The sequence below is a fragment of the Equus przewalskii genome, chromosome 9 (assembly GCF_037783145.1).
Source record: "Equus przewalskii isolate Varuska chromosome 9, EquPr2, whole genome shotgun sequence".
Classification (NCBI taxonomy): Eukaryota; Metazoa; Chordata; class Mammalia; order Perissodactyla; family Equidae; genus Equus; species Equus przewalskii.
The window spans coordinates 26831665-26849117 of NC_091839.1; the positions used below are offsets into that span (position 1 = coordinate 26831665).

The following is a 17453-nucleotide window of genomic DNA, read 5'->3' on the forward strand; positions in this document are numbered from 1 at the left end:
TCTACAGCATCACCTGCACATACAGAATGCCTGAGCTCTGTGCTCAGCTTAAAGGGGAGGACGACGTAGCCTCTGGACTTAACATAACTGTGGCTGAGAGAAAAGCCTCCCACGGGTGAAGCCACTGGAGAAACACAATCAACGGTGCTCCCTTGAGAACCTGGGGGCGGAGGTAAGCGCTCTGGGACATCACAGGAACAGGGGAAAATGATCATGACAATAATTCCAACAACAAAAACAGCAGCAGCTGCTGCACCTCCCTCGTCCTCACTGTGGGTCTGCCCTGGGCTGGGAGATCACATGTTGAGGTAAAGAGATTAAACCACCCAGCTCTGGAGATAAGACTCAGGGGTATGATCCAGCCACTTGAATCTGACACTTGTCCACTGTGTGAACCTGGAGAACCCACTTCTTATCTCTGACCCTGGATTTCTGCAGCAATACGATACTTCCCACTTCACCATGTTGTTGTGAGAATTAAAAATAAAATACTCATGGGGCTGGCCCCGTGGCCGAGTGGTTAAGTTCGCGCACTCTGCTGCAGGCTGCCGTGTTTCATTGGTTAGAATCCTGGGCACGGACATGGCAATGCTCATCAAACCACGCTGAGGCAGTGTCCCACATGCCACAACTAGAAGGCCCCACAATGAAGAATATACAACTATGTACCAGGGGGCTTTGGGGAGAAAAAAAATAATAAAATCTTAAAAAATAAATAAATAAATAAAATAAAATAAAATAAAATACTCAAAAAGTAAGAACTCAGCATGTTTGTTACTTTTATTGATCCTCAGGGAGGCCAAGGTCAATGCAGTCATCACCTGCATCTCACAGTCAGTGAACTGAGCCTCCAGGAGCTCCAGCAAGGTACTCAAACATTCCCTGGTGGGGAACCCACACCAAACCTCACTACCCCACAGCCCCCTCCCGCCTGAGGGGATAAAGGGGTGCCCTGCCCCGTGATTGTCACTGCACACAGGTGGAGAGAATAGGTGCAGCTGCTGCGCAGTGAATGGGCACCTTGACTCTTGACCTCTTCCAATAGCCCAGGCGCAGGGTCACCTCTAGTTCCCATTTCACACAGGAGGAAACTGAGGCTCAGAAGGGGGTCATTGTCTATAAGCTCCAGTGATGAATGGAGACCTGAGAGTCAAACTCCGGCACCTTGGGGGTGTCTGATCACTGCCCTCCCCATTCCCTCCCTGTGGGGCTTTGAACACCCAATCTATCCTGATACCATCTGGGCCTCCATCTGCTCTGACCCACCAATGATAAACCAGGAAAATGAGCAAACACTACAAGGTAAGACTTTATAGCATTATTGAATGTCTGAAGTTAAGAAACAAATGGAAAATATGTTAACAGTGCAAATTAGTATTAAAAAAATATGGTATTTGTACCCATTACATTGTGCACAGCATAAAAAATCTTAAAGAAAATTAGGATATATTCTTCCAGTACTGAAAATAATTATTCCATTATAAAAGGAGGTCAGTCATGTATTTGAGAATGAAATTCCAACATACACCTTCGTTGCTTCACAGCCCTATTTGCCAAAGAAAAGGATAGTAGCCAAATTTCATAAAAGAATAAGCAAAAGATATTAGCGGACATTTTATCACAAACATACATATAGTAAATGAACATCTGAAAAACTGCTCATCAGGAATCCTTAGGGAAATGCAATTAAAACAACAATGAAATAGCACAAAAAAGGTAGTAAAAAGGCCAAATTAAAAATGATTCACCACATCTGGTACAGCATAAGGACTTTCTACACCGTGAATTCTCCAGTGTTGAATGAGAGTGGAGATTTAGGAAATCATTTTCGACATTCCCTGCACTCATTAGGCTTGACGCAGTATCAACAATCGATGTGAAGCGAACACAGTCCTTTAGCTAAAGAATTTTCCACATTTGCTTGACTCATAAGAACTTGATCCAGTGTCAAGTCTCTCATGTTGACAGAGTGCAGAGCTTTGGGTTAAACATTTCCCACACTGGGTGCGCTCATAAACCCTTACTCTAGTGTGAACTCTCCGGTGTTGAGCGTCAAGCTAAAGACAAAACATTTTCCACATTCACTATGCTCATAAAGCCTTTACCCAATGTGGACTCTCTGGTGTTTACTAAATTGGGAACTATCCGTAAATGATTGCCCACATTCAGTGCACTCATAAGGCCTTTCTCCAGTGTGAACTCTCTGTTGTTTACTGCAATGTGAACTACTCATGAAAGATCTCCCACATTCACTGTACTTATAAGGCCTTTTCCTGTGTGAATTTTCTGGTGTTGAGTAAGCGTCCAGTTACTGCTATAAGATTTCCCACATTCACTACACTCAAAAGGCCTCTCTCCAGTGTGAACTCGCTGGTGTTTTTTGAGTTGGGAATGATCCCTAAATGATTTCCCACATTCACTGCACCTATAAGGCCTTTCACCTGTATGAATTCTCCGGTGTTTTGCGAGTGTCGAGCTACTGGTATAAGATTTCCCACATACACTACACTCAAAAGGCCTTTCTCCAGTGTGAACTGTTTGGTGCTTTTTGAGCTGGGAACGATCCCTAAATGATTTCCCACATTCAGTGCACTCATAATTCTTTTCTCCAGTGTGAACTCTCTGGTGTTCACTGAGATGTGAATTACGCCGGAAGGATTTTCCACATTCCCCACACTTATAAGGTCTTTCTCCTGTGTGAATTCTTCGGTGTCGAGTAAGGGTCGGTCTAATGGCATATGATTTCCCACAGTCAATACACTCATAAGGTCTTGAACCGGTGTGAATACTCTCATGACAACGAAGGCTCACACTAGACCTAAAACATTTCCCACATTCACTACATCTATACGGCTTTTCTCCAGTGTGAAATCTCCAGTGACGAATGAGATGAGAATTTACTCTAAAGGATTTTCCACATTCACTGCACTCATAAGGCCTTTCTCCAGTGTGAACTCTCTGATGATCACGAAGGGTGCTCCTAAGGCTGAAAGATTTTCCACATTCACTGCACTCATATGGCCTCTCTCCTGTGTGAACTCGCTGGTGTACAACAAGATTGGATCTTATGATAAAAGATTTCCCACATTCACTGCATTCATAAGGCTTTTCTCCTGTGTGAACTCGTTGGTGTTTAACAAGATGGCATCTTTCTATAAAGGATTTCCCACAATCATTGCACTTATAAGGTCTTTCTCCTGTGTGAACTTTCTCATGATAACGGAGGGTCTGCCTAATGGTGAAACATTTCCCACATTTACTACACTCATATGATCTCTCTCCTGTGTGAACTCGTTGGTGTCTAACAAGATGACATCTTTGGATAAAAGATTTCCCACATTGACTGCATTCATAAGGCCTTTCTCCTGTGTGAACTCTCTGATGATCACTGAGGTTGGAACCAGATGAAAAAGATTTCCCACATTCACCACATTCATAAGACCTTTTTCCAACATGCACTGTCTGGTGTTGATTGAGGTAAGATAGATGGCTAAAGGATTTCCAACATTCACTGCACTCATAAGGCCTTTTTCCTGTGTGTACTCTCTGGTGTAGAATTAGTCTTGAGCTGTTGGTAAATGACTTCCCACATATACTGCATTGAAAAGGCCTCCTTCCTGTATGTACTCTCCGGTGGAGAATGAGTACCAAGCTTTTGGTAAAAGATTTCCCACAATCACTGCATTCATAAGACCTTTCTCCAGTGTGAAGTCTCCAGTGTACAATGAGGTAACATTTTCTTCTAAAAGATATCCCACACTCAGTGCACTTATAACGCCTTTCTCCTGTGTGAACTGTTCGTTGTTGAATAAGGATAGATCCACAGCAAAAAGACTGCACACATTCACTGCACAAGTAACAACTTTCTCCAGAGTGACTTCTCCAGAGATAAATAAGGATAGATTTTTGGTTAAAGGATTGTCCACATTTGCTGCATTTGTACTGCCTTGCTCCAGAATGAATTCTTCGATGCTGACTGAAGGCTGAGGTTCGCCTAAAAGATTTGCCACATTCTCTACACACATGAAGCCTTCCTCCAGCGTGGACTCTCTGGTGAACAACAAATGAGGATCTGTACCTGAATGCTTTCCCACATTCACGGCACACAAAACACTGTCTTCCAGTGTGCACACCCTTGTCCTGAACAAGCATGTGCTTCGGCCTGAAGCCTTTCTTGCATTCAGCCCAGGCATAATCACTTTTTCTCAGACCTGCCTTGGGAGTCCTGTCCTGTGACACACCTACAGAAATGCTGTGTTCAAAGGGAGCCTCCACATCTTCTGCTCCACTCCAGCAACCTAGACACAAAGAAACCGTGGTGAAGTACATGCTGACTTTAGACGGAGGAGGAACCCCATTACAAATATGTTTCTATGACATCTAACAAAGAATCTAAGGAATGCTTTTCCAGTTAAAGGAGTTGGAATCTTGTTAGGGAAGTGCCTACTGGGCATTACTGGGCCCATGAGGCAAAAGAATGGTAGGCACCTCACCAAAGAAGGACGCAAGGACAGGGTGTGACACAAAACAAGACACGTATTTTATAACTTGTTTCTTTGCAAAAGGATTCCTGCAAGACCTTTAGTGCTAGCGACATGAGGCTGTGTAGAAGCATGTGTCCAAACCCAGGAAAAAACAACTGCAATATAATAACTGGTGTTCAAGGCAGCAGACATTTGCACAATGATTACACAGCTGGTCCCTCCCTAGAGCCCAAACTGCCACACCCCACACAGCCAATGACATTGCAACCAACCCAAGGTGAAGGTCTTTCCCAACCAAAACCAGCCCCCGAAGATTGGAAGAGGTGACCGATTCATCAAATGCAGAGACATCAACAAAAGGTTATAAGGAACACAAAAACATCAAGGGAACATAAAATCACCAAAGAAGCAGAGTGAGTTTCCAGCAAGTGAACCCAAAGAAACACATATCTACACACTGCTGGACAATGAATTCAAAATAATTGTTTTAAGGAAGCTCAGTAAGAGCCAAGAAAATAGACAGACAACTCACTGAAATTAGCAAAACAATAAATGATCAAGAAATTCAGATATACAAATTTAAAAAATTAAACAAATTCCAGACCTAAAGAATGAAATGAAAAATGCAATAGGGAGTGTCAATTTTCACTTTGATCAAGCAGGTGAAAATGTGTGACCTCAAATCAAGTCATTTCAATCATCCAGTCAATGGAGAAAAAAGACAGAAGAAAAACTATGTAAATTATAGGATGCCAACAGGAGAAATAATATTTGCTTTATAGGAGTGCCACTAGGACAAGTGAGGGGAAAAGGAGCAGAAAGCTTATTTAAAGAAATAACGGCTGGAAATTTCCCAAATCAGAAGAGGGATGTGGACATCCAGGTATATGGTGCTCATAAGTCCCCATACAGATTCAATCTAAAGATATCTTCAGCAAGACAGTATAATAAAACTTTCAAAAATCAAAGGCAAAGAGAATTTCAAAAGCAGAAAGAGAAAAGAAACTTATTGCATACATGGGAACACCTATAAGGCTGCAAGTGGATTTCTCAGCTAAATCAGGCTGACACAGAGAGAGTGCAATAATAAATTCAATAAATTAAAGGAAAAAAATGTCAAACAAGAATGCTTTATCCACAAAGCTGTCCTTCAAAAATGAAGGAGGGAGAAAGATTTTCCTAGACAAAGAAAAGCTGAGTGAGTTCATCACCACTAACCTGCCTTACCAGAAATGCTAAAGACAGTTCTTCAAGCTGGAATGAAAAGACACTAATTAGAAAGATGAAAGCACATGAAAATACAAAGCACAGTGGTAAAGGCAAGTAGATAGTCAAATTTAGAATACACCAATACTGTAATATGGTGGCATGTAAATCACCTACCTCTGCTATAAAGGATAAAAGACAAGAGGATTAAAAAGAACTACAGCCACAATAATTTCTTGATGGTTATACAATATAAAAAGATATAAAATGTGACATCAAAAAGATAAAATTCAGGGGGGTGAGATACCAAAAGTGTACTTTTTATGCGATTGATGTTAAGTTGCTATCAGATTAAAACAGACTGCTTTAAGATGCTTGAAAATCCCATGGTAATCACAAAGCCAAAACCTACAATAGATAAAGAGAAAGGAATCAGACCATACCACTATGGAAAATTATCAAATCACAAAGAGAGCAAGAGAGGAAACAGAGACTATAAAATAGCCAGAAAACAATTAACAAGATGGCAATCAAGTCCTTACAAAATTCTCCAACCAAAAGATACACACTGGCTAACCAGAGAAATAAAACAGGACTCAATTACATGTTGCCTACAAGAGACACACTTTAGTTACAAGGACACAAATAAGCTGAAAGTGAAGGAATCCAAAAAATTATTCCATGTAAACGGAAACCAAAAGAGAATAACTTATAAGATTTTTAACTCAAAAGGTGTCACAGAAAACAAAGAACATCACTATATAATGATAAAGGGGACAATTCACCTAGAGGATGTAACAATTACAAGTATATATGCACCCAACATCGAAGCAGCTAAATATATTAACATATTGGAAGGTAGAAATGACAGTTACAAACTACTAATAGCCAACTTCAATACACATCTTTCCAGAATGAGTAGATCATCCAGATAGAAAATCAATAAGGAACTGTTTGACTTGAACTACACCTCAGACCAAATGGACCTAACATATATAGAACATTCCATCCAACTATAGCAGAATACACATTCTTCTCAAGTGGACAGAACATTCTCTGGGACAGATCATATGTTAGGTGACAAAAGAAATCTAAACAGACTTAAGACTGAAATCATATCAAGAATCTTATCTGACTACAAAGGGGTGAAACGAGAAATCAGTAATAAGATGAAAGCTGGAACATTCAAGAATATGTGGACATTAAAGAACACTCCTGAACAATCAGTGGGATAAAGAAAAAAAATCAAAATTTAAAATAAAATTATCCTGAGACAAACGAAAATGGAAAGAAGACAGGCTAAAACTTATGAAAAGCACCAAAAGCAGTTCTAATAGTAAAGTTTACAACAAGCAATGCCTACTTTGAGGAAAAACAAACATCTCAAATTATTAACCTACCCTTACACCATAAGGAACTAGAAAAAGAACAACAAATGAGGCCCAAATTAGGGGGAAGAAAGGAAAAGAACAAAGATCAGAGCAGAAACAAATGAAATACAGACTAGAAAAACAAAGAAAAGTAGCAACAAAACTAAGAACTGGTTTTTGAAAAGAAACAAAACCAAAAAACCTTCAGCCAGACTATCTTAGAAAAGAGAGAAGACTCAAGTCAGAACTAAAACAAGAGACATTAAAATTGACATGATAGAAACACAAACATCTTAAGAGACTACTATCAAGTGGATTAACTAGAAGAAGTGGGAAAACTCCTAGAAACATACAATCTATCAAGACTGAATTCCATAAAGAAACAGAAAATCTGAATAGACCAATAACAAGTAAGGACACTGAATCAATCAAAATTCTCCCAATAAAGAAAAGCCCAGGACCAGATAGATTCACTGGCCAATTCCACCAAAGATTTTAAGGAGAACTGAATGTCAATCCTTCCTCAACTCTTCCAAAACATTGAAGAGGAAGGAAAACATCCAAACTCAATTTTCAAGGCCAGCATTATCCTGATACCAAAGCAAGATAAGGACTACAAGAAAATTAAATTACAGGCCAATATAGTTGATGAACATAGAAGAAAAATCCTCAACAAGATACTAGCAAACCAAATTCAACAGCATGTTCAAAGAATCTGACACTATGATCAAGTGAGATTTAGGATAAGGGATGCTCCATCATATGCAAAGCAACAAATGGGACACCATATTAACAGAATGAAGGATAAAAATCACATGATTGCTATGAGATGCAAAAAAGCACTTAATAAATTTGAGCATACTTTCATGTTAAAAACTTTCAAGAAATGAGGTGTAGAAAGTCTATGATATTGAGGTACATCAATATAATAAAGGCCGTATACGATAAGCCCACACGACCATCATAGTGAATGGTTAAAAGCTAAAAGCTTTTCTTCTAAAAGGAGGAACAAGACAAGGATGCCCACTCTCCTCACTTCTACTTCACATAGTTCTGGAAGACCTAGCCAGAACACTTAGGCAAGAAAAGGAAAAGGCAGCGAAATCACAAAAAAGGAAGTAAAACCGTCTGTGATCTTAAGATAGAAGACATGATCTTAGAGAGAGAAAATCCCAGACTCCAACAAAAAACTCTTACAACTAGGAAACAAATTCAGGAAGGTTGCAGGATACAAAATCAACATAAAAAATCAGTTGTGTTTCTATACACTCACAGTGAAATTCTGAATAAGAAATTGAAAGCAGGTGCACTGACAATATCATCAAAAACAATTAAATACAGGGGCCAGCCCAGTGGTGCAGTGGTTAAGTGCACATGTTCCGCTGTGACAGGCCGGGGTTCGCCGGTTTGGATCCCGAGTGTGGACATGGCACCACTTGGCAAGCCATGCTGTGGCAGGCATCCCACATATAAAGTAGAGGAAGATGGGCACGGATGTTAGCTCAGGGCCAGTCTTCCTCAGCAAAAAGAGGAGGATTGGCAGCAGATGTTAGCTCAGGGCTAAGAATCCTCAAAAAGAAAAAAAACAATTAAATACACACAAATAAATTTAACCAAGGAGGTGAAAGAGCTAGACTCTGAAAACTATAAGACACTGATGAAGGAAAGTGAAGACACAAATAAACGGAAAGATATCCCATGTTCTTGGATTGGAAGAATTAATACTGTTAAAATGCCCGTATTCCCCAATGTGATGTACAGACCCAATCAATGGAATTTTTCACAGAAATAGCAAAGGAATCCGAAAATGCATATGGAACCACAAATGATCTCAAATAGCCAAAGCCATCTTGAGCAAGAAGATCAAAGCTGGAGCTATCACACTTCCTGATTTGAAACTACATTAGGAAGCTATAGGAATCAAAATAGTGTGATACTGGCATAAAAACACATGCACTAAGGAATGGAACAAAATACAGAGCCCTGAAGAAGTCCCAGCCATATATGGTGAACTACTCTTTGACAGGGGTGCCAAGACCACACTATGGGGAAAATATAGTCTCCTCAATAAACAGTGTTGGATAAACTGGATATTCACATGCAAAAAGATGAAACTGGAGCCCTTTCTTCCATTACTAAAAATAACGAAGTCAAAATAGATTAAAGAGTTAAAGGTGAGACATGAAAATGTAAAATCTCTTGAAAAAATACAGAGAATAAGCTATTTGTAGTGGTCTTGGCAATGATTTTTTGGATATGACACTAGAAGTCCAGGGAAAAAACATCAAAAGTAAACAAGTGGAATGACATCAAATTAAAAACCTTCTGCACAGCAAAAGAAACAATCAACAAAATGAAAAGGAACGTACAGAATGGGAGAAAATATTTGCAAGCCACTGGTCGCATAAACAGATAACAGTTTTAAAGATTTTATTTCTATTTTTTTCTTTTTCTCCCTAAAGCCCCCTGGTACATAGTTGTATATTTTAATTGTGTGTCCTTCTAGTTGTGGCATGTGGGATGCCGCCTCAACGTGGCCTGACGAGCAGTGCCATGTCCGCACCCAGGCTCTGAACCAGCTAAACCCCAGGCTGATGAAGCGGAGCGCAAACTTAACCACTCAACCACAGGGCCAGCCCCAGATAATAGTTTTAAAATATAAGGTACTCATATGACTCAAAAGCGAAGAACAATCCGAGTAAAACACAGGCAAGGGATCTGAGTAGACATTTTTTCCAAATTTGATATACAAATGGCTAATGGATATATGAAAAACTGCTCTTCCTTACAGGAAAATGTAAATCAGGAATAAGGAAAATGTAAGTCCAAACCACGAAATATTACCTCATACCTTAGGATGACCATCATCAAAAAGAGGAGAGGTAAGTGTTGGGAAGGGTGTGGAGAGAATGGAACCCTTGGACACTGTTCTTTGGAATGGAAATTGGTAAAGCGATTATGAAAGTTCCTCCAAATATTCAAATAGAATTACCATATGATCCAGCAATCCCATTTCTTCGAATACATCTGAAGGAAATGAAATCAGAATGTGGAAGAGATAATCTGCCCTCTCATTTCACTGAAGCATTATTCACAATACACAAGACAGGGAAACAACCTCAACGTCCATAAATGAATACATGGACAAAAAAAGTGTGATGTACACACACACACACACAAACACACACACACACACCCGAAGTATTATTCAGCCTTAAAAAAGAAGGAAATCCTGCCATATGTGACAGTATGGGTGAATCTGGAGCGAATCTGGAGCTGAGTGAAATAAGCTGGTCAGAGAAAGACAAATACTGTATGATATCACTTATAAATGAACTGTGAAACACACACACACAAAACATTGAACTCATAGACAGTCGAACGCCAGGGGCTGAGAAATGGGAAAAATATGGAACTGTTCATCAAACAGTACAAACGTTCAGTTTTCAGATGAAGAAGATCTGAAAACATAATGTACAACATGGTGACTACAGTTAATAATACTGTACTTTACACTTGAAATTTACTGGGAGAGTATATCTGAAGTGTTCTTACCAAAAAAAGAAGTACCTATATGAGGTGATGGAGATGTTCATTAACTTGACTATGTAATTATTTCATAATGCATACATATATGAAATCAACACACTGTACACTTTAAATATATACCACTTAATAGAACAACAACGCTGGAACAAAAAAGAAAGGAAAAGAAAAGACAGCTACACTAAACACTACACACCATGCAAGAGAGTCTTAAAATGTAGACCATGGTCCAGGTAAGTAGTGACCATGACAATGCCTGCAATTCCAGGCACAGACAGGTAGTAGGAAACGTCAGAAAAAGGAAAGGAACAAATCCTGTCACACACACAGAAGTGCTATGGCGCTGGACATGGTCACTTGGCCAGGGAGAGGGCAAGTAAGGCGCCATCCAATAGACTAGCCTCACTGCAAGACTACTGACCTGGAATACTTCCCTGTGAGGGCTCAGTACAGAGCATATTAGGGCTGCAGGGGAGAGAAGAGGGCAGTGCACACACCCAGCCCTAGCAACACAGCACCACCCAGAAAGCTGGGGAAGCAAGTAGTGCCCACTGTCAACATGTGAGAACAAAGCAGCCCCAAGGGAAAGGGGGATGAGATGGGATACAGAGCCTAGTCCAGGTCACGGGGAGGGAGAGGGCCTTACCCAGTGAGGATATGAGTGCAAAGTTCTCCAGCATCACATCGTGGTACAAGTCCCTCTGAGCTTCACCAAGGAGCCTCCACTCCTCCCAGGAGAAGTACACAGCAACGTCTCCAAAGGTCATACTCTCCTGTCAAGATGGGGATAGAGGAAACCATGAACTTTCTCTCTCAGAACCCACAGGCCCTCACCTCGCACATCTACTCCGCACTCTTCCTCCTCCAGAGCTCCCAACCTCAAAGAAGATACCAGACCCTGCTGCCACTGATAGCCGCTCTCCTCAGGGTCCCAATCATCACTGTGTTCAGCCCTCAGAAATAACAGGCAGGGGGACACATGGATGCCATTCAAGCTCTGGGCCTGGCCGGCAGGGCCCCATCCCTCCTGTCAAGCAATTCCCCTGCATCTTCCAGAGTGTAGCTACAAGACACAGCTAAACGTGGGCTCATGCTTCACCCCTAAGTCCCCACTACACGGGCCTTGGGGCCCTCAGCTCACACCACCTATGTAAATGCAAACCATGATGGAGACACACACTCTCACGTCTTCAGTCCCCACAGCTCTGCTACCTCCCTGGCCTACAATACAGGCATCTCCCTGCGCTCACCCATGGACGTGGCACATGGCACCCAGAGAGGGCTTCACAAACTCAAACACAATCCAGTACCTTCCCAGTCCTCGGATGGATCCCACAGCCAGGGAAAGCCCCAGATGCTGCTTTGAAGGCCTCCCCACCTGCCTCTGATCCTTGCTTCAAGATCAGCCACCCAGAACCACATGTGAATTTCAGATACCCATGACCCTTTTCCACTTCTGTCATGCACTTTCTGTCCCCTCAGCAGCCACAATCTGCCTCTCCCCACTTAATCTTCCTTAAAACCCCAGCCCTTAAAGTCTCCCTGCCAGGCATAGTGACTCTCACAACTGACTACATTCACCCCAGATCTTACCCACCAGCAAGACTCGAACACCCCAGACCCCATCAGGGCTCAACACACAATTCTAGTGAATGTGAACAGTAGTGAATTCGCAGGAGCCCCAGTCTCACTGTCAACTTGTCTCATTTACTCCTCTACCTCTGAAGTCATCTCCCACCCACTCATCCCATGGAAGCCTTGGCCACCTGCCAGATCATGATCTCTCCCACACCCTTCCATGGCCACGGCCCTCCCTCACCTGTGTTTCTCATACTCAGGAACCTCAACCAGGTGCTAAGCAACAGAACCATTCCTCAGCATGCACCCCAGTCTTTCTGAATCGCTAACAGCATTATCACTATATCCCGCGTTCCACTTCTTAAATGTGACCACAGCTCCGCCCGGGTCCACACAAGAGCCACAATAGCCATTTGAAAGTCTCCATCCTGAACCCCTCCCCAGATTTCCATACGTGTCTCCAGATGCCCTCTTGATGCCTCTGCTCACTGTTCTCTGAAACATGTCAGACTCTTAAGAGGGCCCAAATATAATTTCTGATATTCACAAGGAAAATAAACCTACCAACAACTTCCACATCCCACTTGATGGAGCTTCCATCCCTTCAGCAGCTACAACCCAAAACCCTGGAGTCATCCCTAACCTCTCCCACAACTTTGTTGCTTTAGTGCCATTGAGTCAATTCAGACTCGTAGCGACCCTGTGTACAGCAGGGCAGAACCCTGCCCAGTATTTTTTGTGCCATCTTCTCATCTTCCAGACCATATCAGACAATGTTCTGCTGCTAGTCACAGAGTTCTCATGCCCAGTTTTTTTGGAAATGGGTAGCCAGATCCTTCTTCCTATTTTGTCACAATCTGGAAGCTCTGCTGCAACCTATCCACCTTGGGTGACTCTGTTGGTATGTGACATACTGGTGGCCTAGCTTTCAGCATCACACCGACAAGCAGCTGCCATAGTATGACATGTGACAAAAACGTGGTGTGGTTCCCTGACAACAAACAAACTCAGGCTGCAGCAGTGAGACACCAAATCTTAACCGCTGGACCACCAGAGCTGGCCCTCCCTCAACTACAACATCCAAAAGTCAACTTAGCCCTTCTTCAAAAATGGACCTAGAATCCAAACTTTTCTCCCACCTCCGTGGCCACAACTCTGGTCCATCAGTACAGGGTTTATAGCAGTAGCCTCCTCCTGGGCTCTTGCATCCTCCCTTAACCCACAGTCTGTGCTCTTCTCTGCAGCCAGATGGAGCCTTCTAAGACCTGGCTAAGACCACTTACCTCCTCTTATCCAGACCTCTCATTATGTCCATAATAGACACCTAACTCCTGGGCAGCCACATTAAGGCCTCATCACTCATCTACCCACCCCAACCTGTGTTCTTCACAGAAAGAATGGAGACCTGCTGTCCCTTGTCTCCAGCTCAGTCACACCTCCAAGCATTTGCACACGCTGCTATCAGTTCCTGGGATAACCTTCTACACCTGTTTATACTAGTAACCAGAAATTGCAACACCTCTGTGACCCTCGGCCTGCACTCAGGACACAGGGTTTGGGGGTATCCTCAGGGTCCCCGCACCCGAGAGCTGTGAACGCAGCAAGTGAAGAGTCTCAAGACGCCACAATCACGGACACCACACGGCTGGTGTTAGTACCACCGAGGGGCTGGGACACCCTCTACTTCCCTGTGCAGGCTCCGTAAGTGCTTTTTCCTGTCCCAGAACCTCTGGGGAGAGGCAGGCCACCACGTCTGGACCCCGCCCCGCCCTGCGACCCGGTGACCTCGGCTTCACTCACTGACCTCCGGGCCTCAGTCCTCAGAGCTGCCTCGGACCAGCTCTGCGCCCTCGGACCAGGACTCCGCTCCCTGCGCCTCCCCGGCCTCCTCACCCCTTCCCGTCCGTTCTCTCCGAGCAGCTCCTGGACAACTTTTGAAACCCGAAAACGCACCGCGTCCCTCTCTGTTCACAGCCCTCCCGGCTCCGGGCCCTCGGACTGAAGGAGCAGCCCCTCCCCTGCCAGTCCAGGGGGGACCCCACCTCACACTGTTCCCTGCGGACACAACGCGGCCCCGGGTCCCCTCGGCCCGGGAACCTCGCCCGCAGCCCGGCCCCCGCCCGCAGCCACAGGCCCCACGAGCGCCTCCCCGGCCCGGCCCCGGGGCCTGGGCTGCAGGCCCGGGAGCAGCGCCCGCCCGAGGGCTGGAGCTCGGCCTGCGCTGCGGGCGGGGCGGCCCGGAGCCGAGCGCTCACCTGAGCCGGCTCCCTCCGCGCGGCCGCCGCCATCGGCCTCGGGGGCGGAGCGGGGCCGGGAGCGGCGGGAGACGAGGCGCCGGGCGCGGCGCTCCCTGGCCCGGGCCTGGCGCGGGGCCCCGGGCGGCGTCGCCGAGCCTCAGAGCCGCCTGGGCCGCGGGGACGGCGCCTCCTCTCGCGCCTCCCCGTCCGTCCCCTCAAGCCCGACCCGGCGCTCCGGAGCCTCCGACGGGGTGAGCTGACCAGAGAAGCCAAAATGACCGCGATGGATGTGAGGGCGACTTGGCTCACTAGGTGGGTGTCCCCTTCCTCCCTCGCTGCTCCATGACTACGACCTTCCCTCTAGGAGGACCGTCCTCTAGCAAGCGGAGCCCGGCAGGGGCGAGACCCAATAAAACCTCCAAAGAAAAGGACCGCCGTGAGCAGGTGGCCGGAAGTCCCGCCCCGATGGGAATGTGCTCACACGGAAACGCCTATTCTGGTCCCTCATTGGCTCATCTTGGGCGTCCCCTCTGCAGAAACACTTAAGGGCAAATAGTTAAAATAGTCAAAAAAATCTTAATAGACCTCAGTCCTTTTGAACATAGCAGATTATTTTAACAAAACATAAAGATTTTCTGTCTTTTAGGTAGACTTACTCAAAAATAAAGAAAAGCCTTTTATAACCTCTTTATTGAGAGCAGACTAGAAGTTTAAGAAAATTCTCTCTTGTAAGAGGAAGAAAACCAAATTTTAATTTTTTGCAACAGCTTACTTTTTATGTTAAAACTTATTTACTTAATTAGATTTACTTCAATCTTAGCCAACTTGACCATGCATCTTTTCTTGAATACAAAGATGTTTTCCTTATTTTTAGTAGCTTTAATTACATATATTAATTAGAATTTTTAACCTCTACAGACTAGTGAAAACTAAAAAGGTAAGCAATTATGAACAGTTTCACATTAGCGTTCTGTGGCTTTGCCAATTTATAAATACATTTTATAATTTCTAGAAACATGTTACTTCATGGTACAATTTTTAAATAAAAATACAAGACATATTTACTAATAGACCCAAATATCTTTTAGTTTCTTTGTAATAAGCTAAAAGTAGATAAACTTATACATGCGTAATGATAATGTTTCAATCATGTAGATACTCAGTGAATTTTTATCATTTAATTTCTCCTAGCAAAATTTCAAAGTTTCAAAGAGAGATTTTAAGTTATCTTACACATGTGATAACACATAAGAAGTTTCCCTTGGGGCTGACCCCGTGGCCAAGTGGTTAAGTTCGTGCGCTCCACTGCAGGTAGCCCAGTGTTTCATCGGTTCGAATCCTTGGTGCGGACATGGCACTGCCCATCAAGCCATGCTGAGGCGGTGTCCCACATGCCACAACTAGAAGGACCCACAACTAAGAACACACAACTATGTACCGGGGGGGTTTTGGGGAGAAAAAGGAAAAAAAAAAGTCTTTAAAAAAAAAAGAAAAAAGTTTACCTAAAACTTTTTTTTCTTTTAAAGATTTTATTTTTCCTTTTTCTCCCCAAAGTCCCTGTAGGGCCTGGGCCTTCCTTGCTCAGCAGAAACCCCCAGGCCCATTGCAACCATGTGTCCTTCTGGCTCCCTTCTGGGCAGGCACCCCAGCTACGGGAATTTGTAACGATTTGGGCCTGGCCAGTCTGGATCCTCACTTATCCCATGAAAGAACAGCGCATCTGACCGGGACACAGAGCCTCTCCATGGGAGTTTCTGTTCTGGGAACGCTAGTCATACCAAGGACAGCCCTTTGGCAAGCATGCAGACTTTGTTCCTCTGCTTACTTAAGCAAGCTTCTCTTGGGGGCCAGTTGCGGGTGCACACTTCCGTCCAGCTGGCCACCACTGGACATGCTCCCGTAAGTAGGGCCCAATAAACCTATATGTCTCATTTGTAGTCTCCGCGTCGTTTCTTCAATGTCTCTGCATGATACCTGACCACCCCACCCCACCTCTGTGCATAGTTGTGCATATTTAGTTGTGAGTCCTTCTAGTTGTGGCATGTGGGACGCTGCCTCAGCATGGCCTCACGAGCAGTGCCATGTCTACGCCCAGGATCCAAACCCTTGAAACCCAGGGTCACTGAAGCGGAGCGCAAAAACAACCACTTGGCCAGAGCGCGGCCCCTACACAACAATTTTATTTTATTTCACATCTACTTAGTTTACTCCTTCCGAATAGTTATTTAGATTGCCTACAAAACTTCATGAGACATTAGACAAAATTAGCCATCATTTTAAGTTACTATTTTTGCTAATCAGTTTTGTAATAGAGATATCAGCTTATTTGACCAATAAATGTAGGGTAAAGGCTGCATGTCTGCATCATATCCAATGCTGATGACTCTGAAAATATGTTCATTTTAATCAAACCAACAAACTTAAATAAGCAACAGTTCCCAGGCAGGACAGTTTACAGAATAAAGTACAAGTCCCCATAGCTGACTCAGTAGGAGCCTAAAATAATCAACAGGTTCTTGAGAGGAGATAAAACAGGGTTCCAGATTGTCAGTCAAATGACTCACCCAGGAGCCAACCTGGAATCACTCCAGATGCCAAAAAAAAAACAGAGGAGAGCTCCCAGGGGTGGAACTCAGACTCTCTGAAACCAGAGACTACAGCCTTGTCTGTCAAAGGACTGACCCAGGGGTCAACCATGAATCACTCAGAGAGAGAGAGAGAGAGGGAGAGAGAGGGAGAGAGAAATGAGGGACAGAGAAGGAACAGAGGGAGATTTTAAGAAAGTTGGTTGGACTCGAGGGTGTTGGCTTCCAGGCCTCCACCTGACTTACCGAATCCCGGAGTCTAAAGCAAAGGTTCGGCTGCAGCTGCTTATGTCCACATTCGGGCAGCCAGCTAGTCTGGTGCTGGGCCAGTCCAATCTTTGACTCAGACTAAAAGAAGTCCCTTCATGGTCACCAAAATGTTACCAGCACATTGGGTCCCTGTTGTCTCCCAGGACAAAAATCAAGAGAGACAACAAACGGGAGTGG

General features: G+C 44.0%; 1 protein-coding gene across 2 annotated transcripts; it reads right to left on the minus strand.

Annotated features, from left to right (window-relative positions):
• Positions 1-755: 755 nt before the first annotated feature.
• Positions 756-14868, minus strand: LOC103565797 (zinc finger protein 17-like). Of its 2 annotated transcripts, none has more exons than XM_070558788.1 (3): positions 14683-14868; positions 11253-11379; positions 756-4298 (listed from the first exon to the last, which is right to left on the minus strand). In XM_070558788.1, the coding sequence occupies exons 2-3, from the start codon at positions 11371-11373 to the stop codon at positions 2230-2232; spliced, it is 2190 nt and encodes a 729-aa protein (XP_070414889.1). In that variant the 5' UTR covers positions 11374-11379; positions 14683-14868; the 3' UTR covers positions 756-2229. The 2 variants fall into 2 exon arrangements, with proteins under 2 accessions (XP_070414889.1, XP_070414888.1); XM_070558787.1 differs by having other exon boundaries at positions 14440-14868.
• Between the last annotated feature and the right edge of the window lie 2585 nt (positions 14869-17453).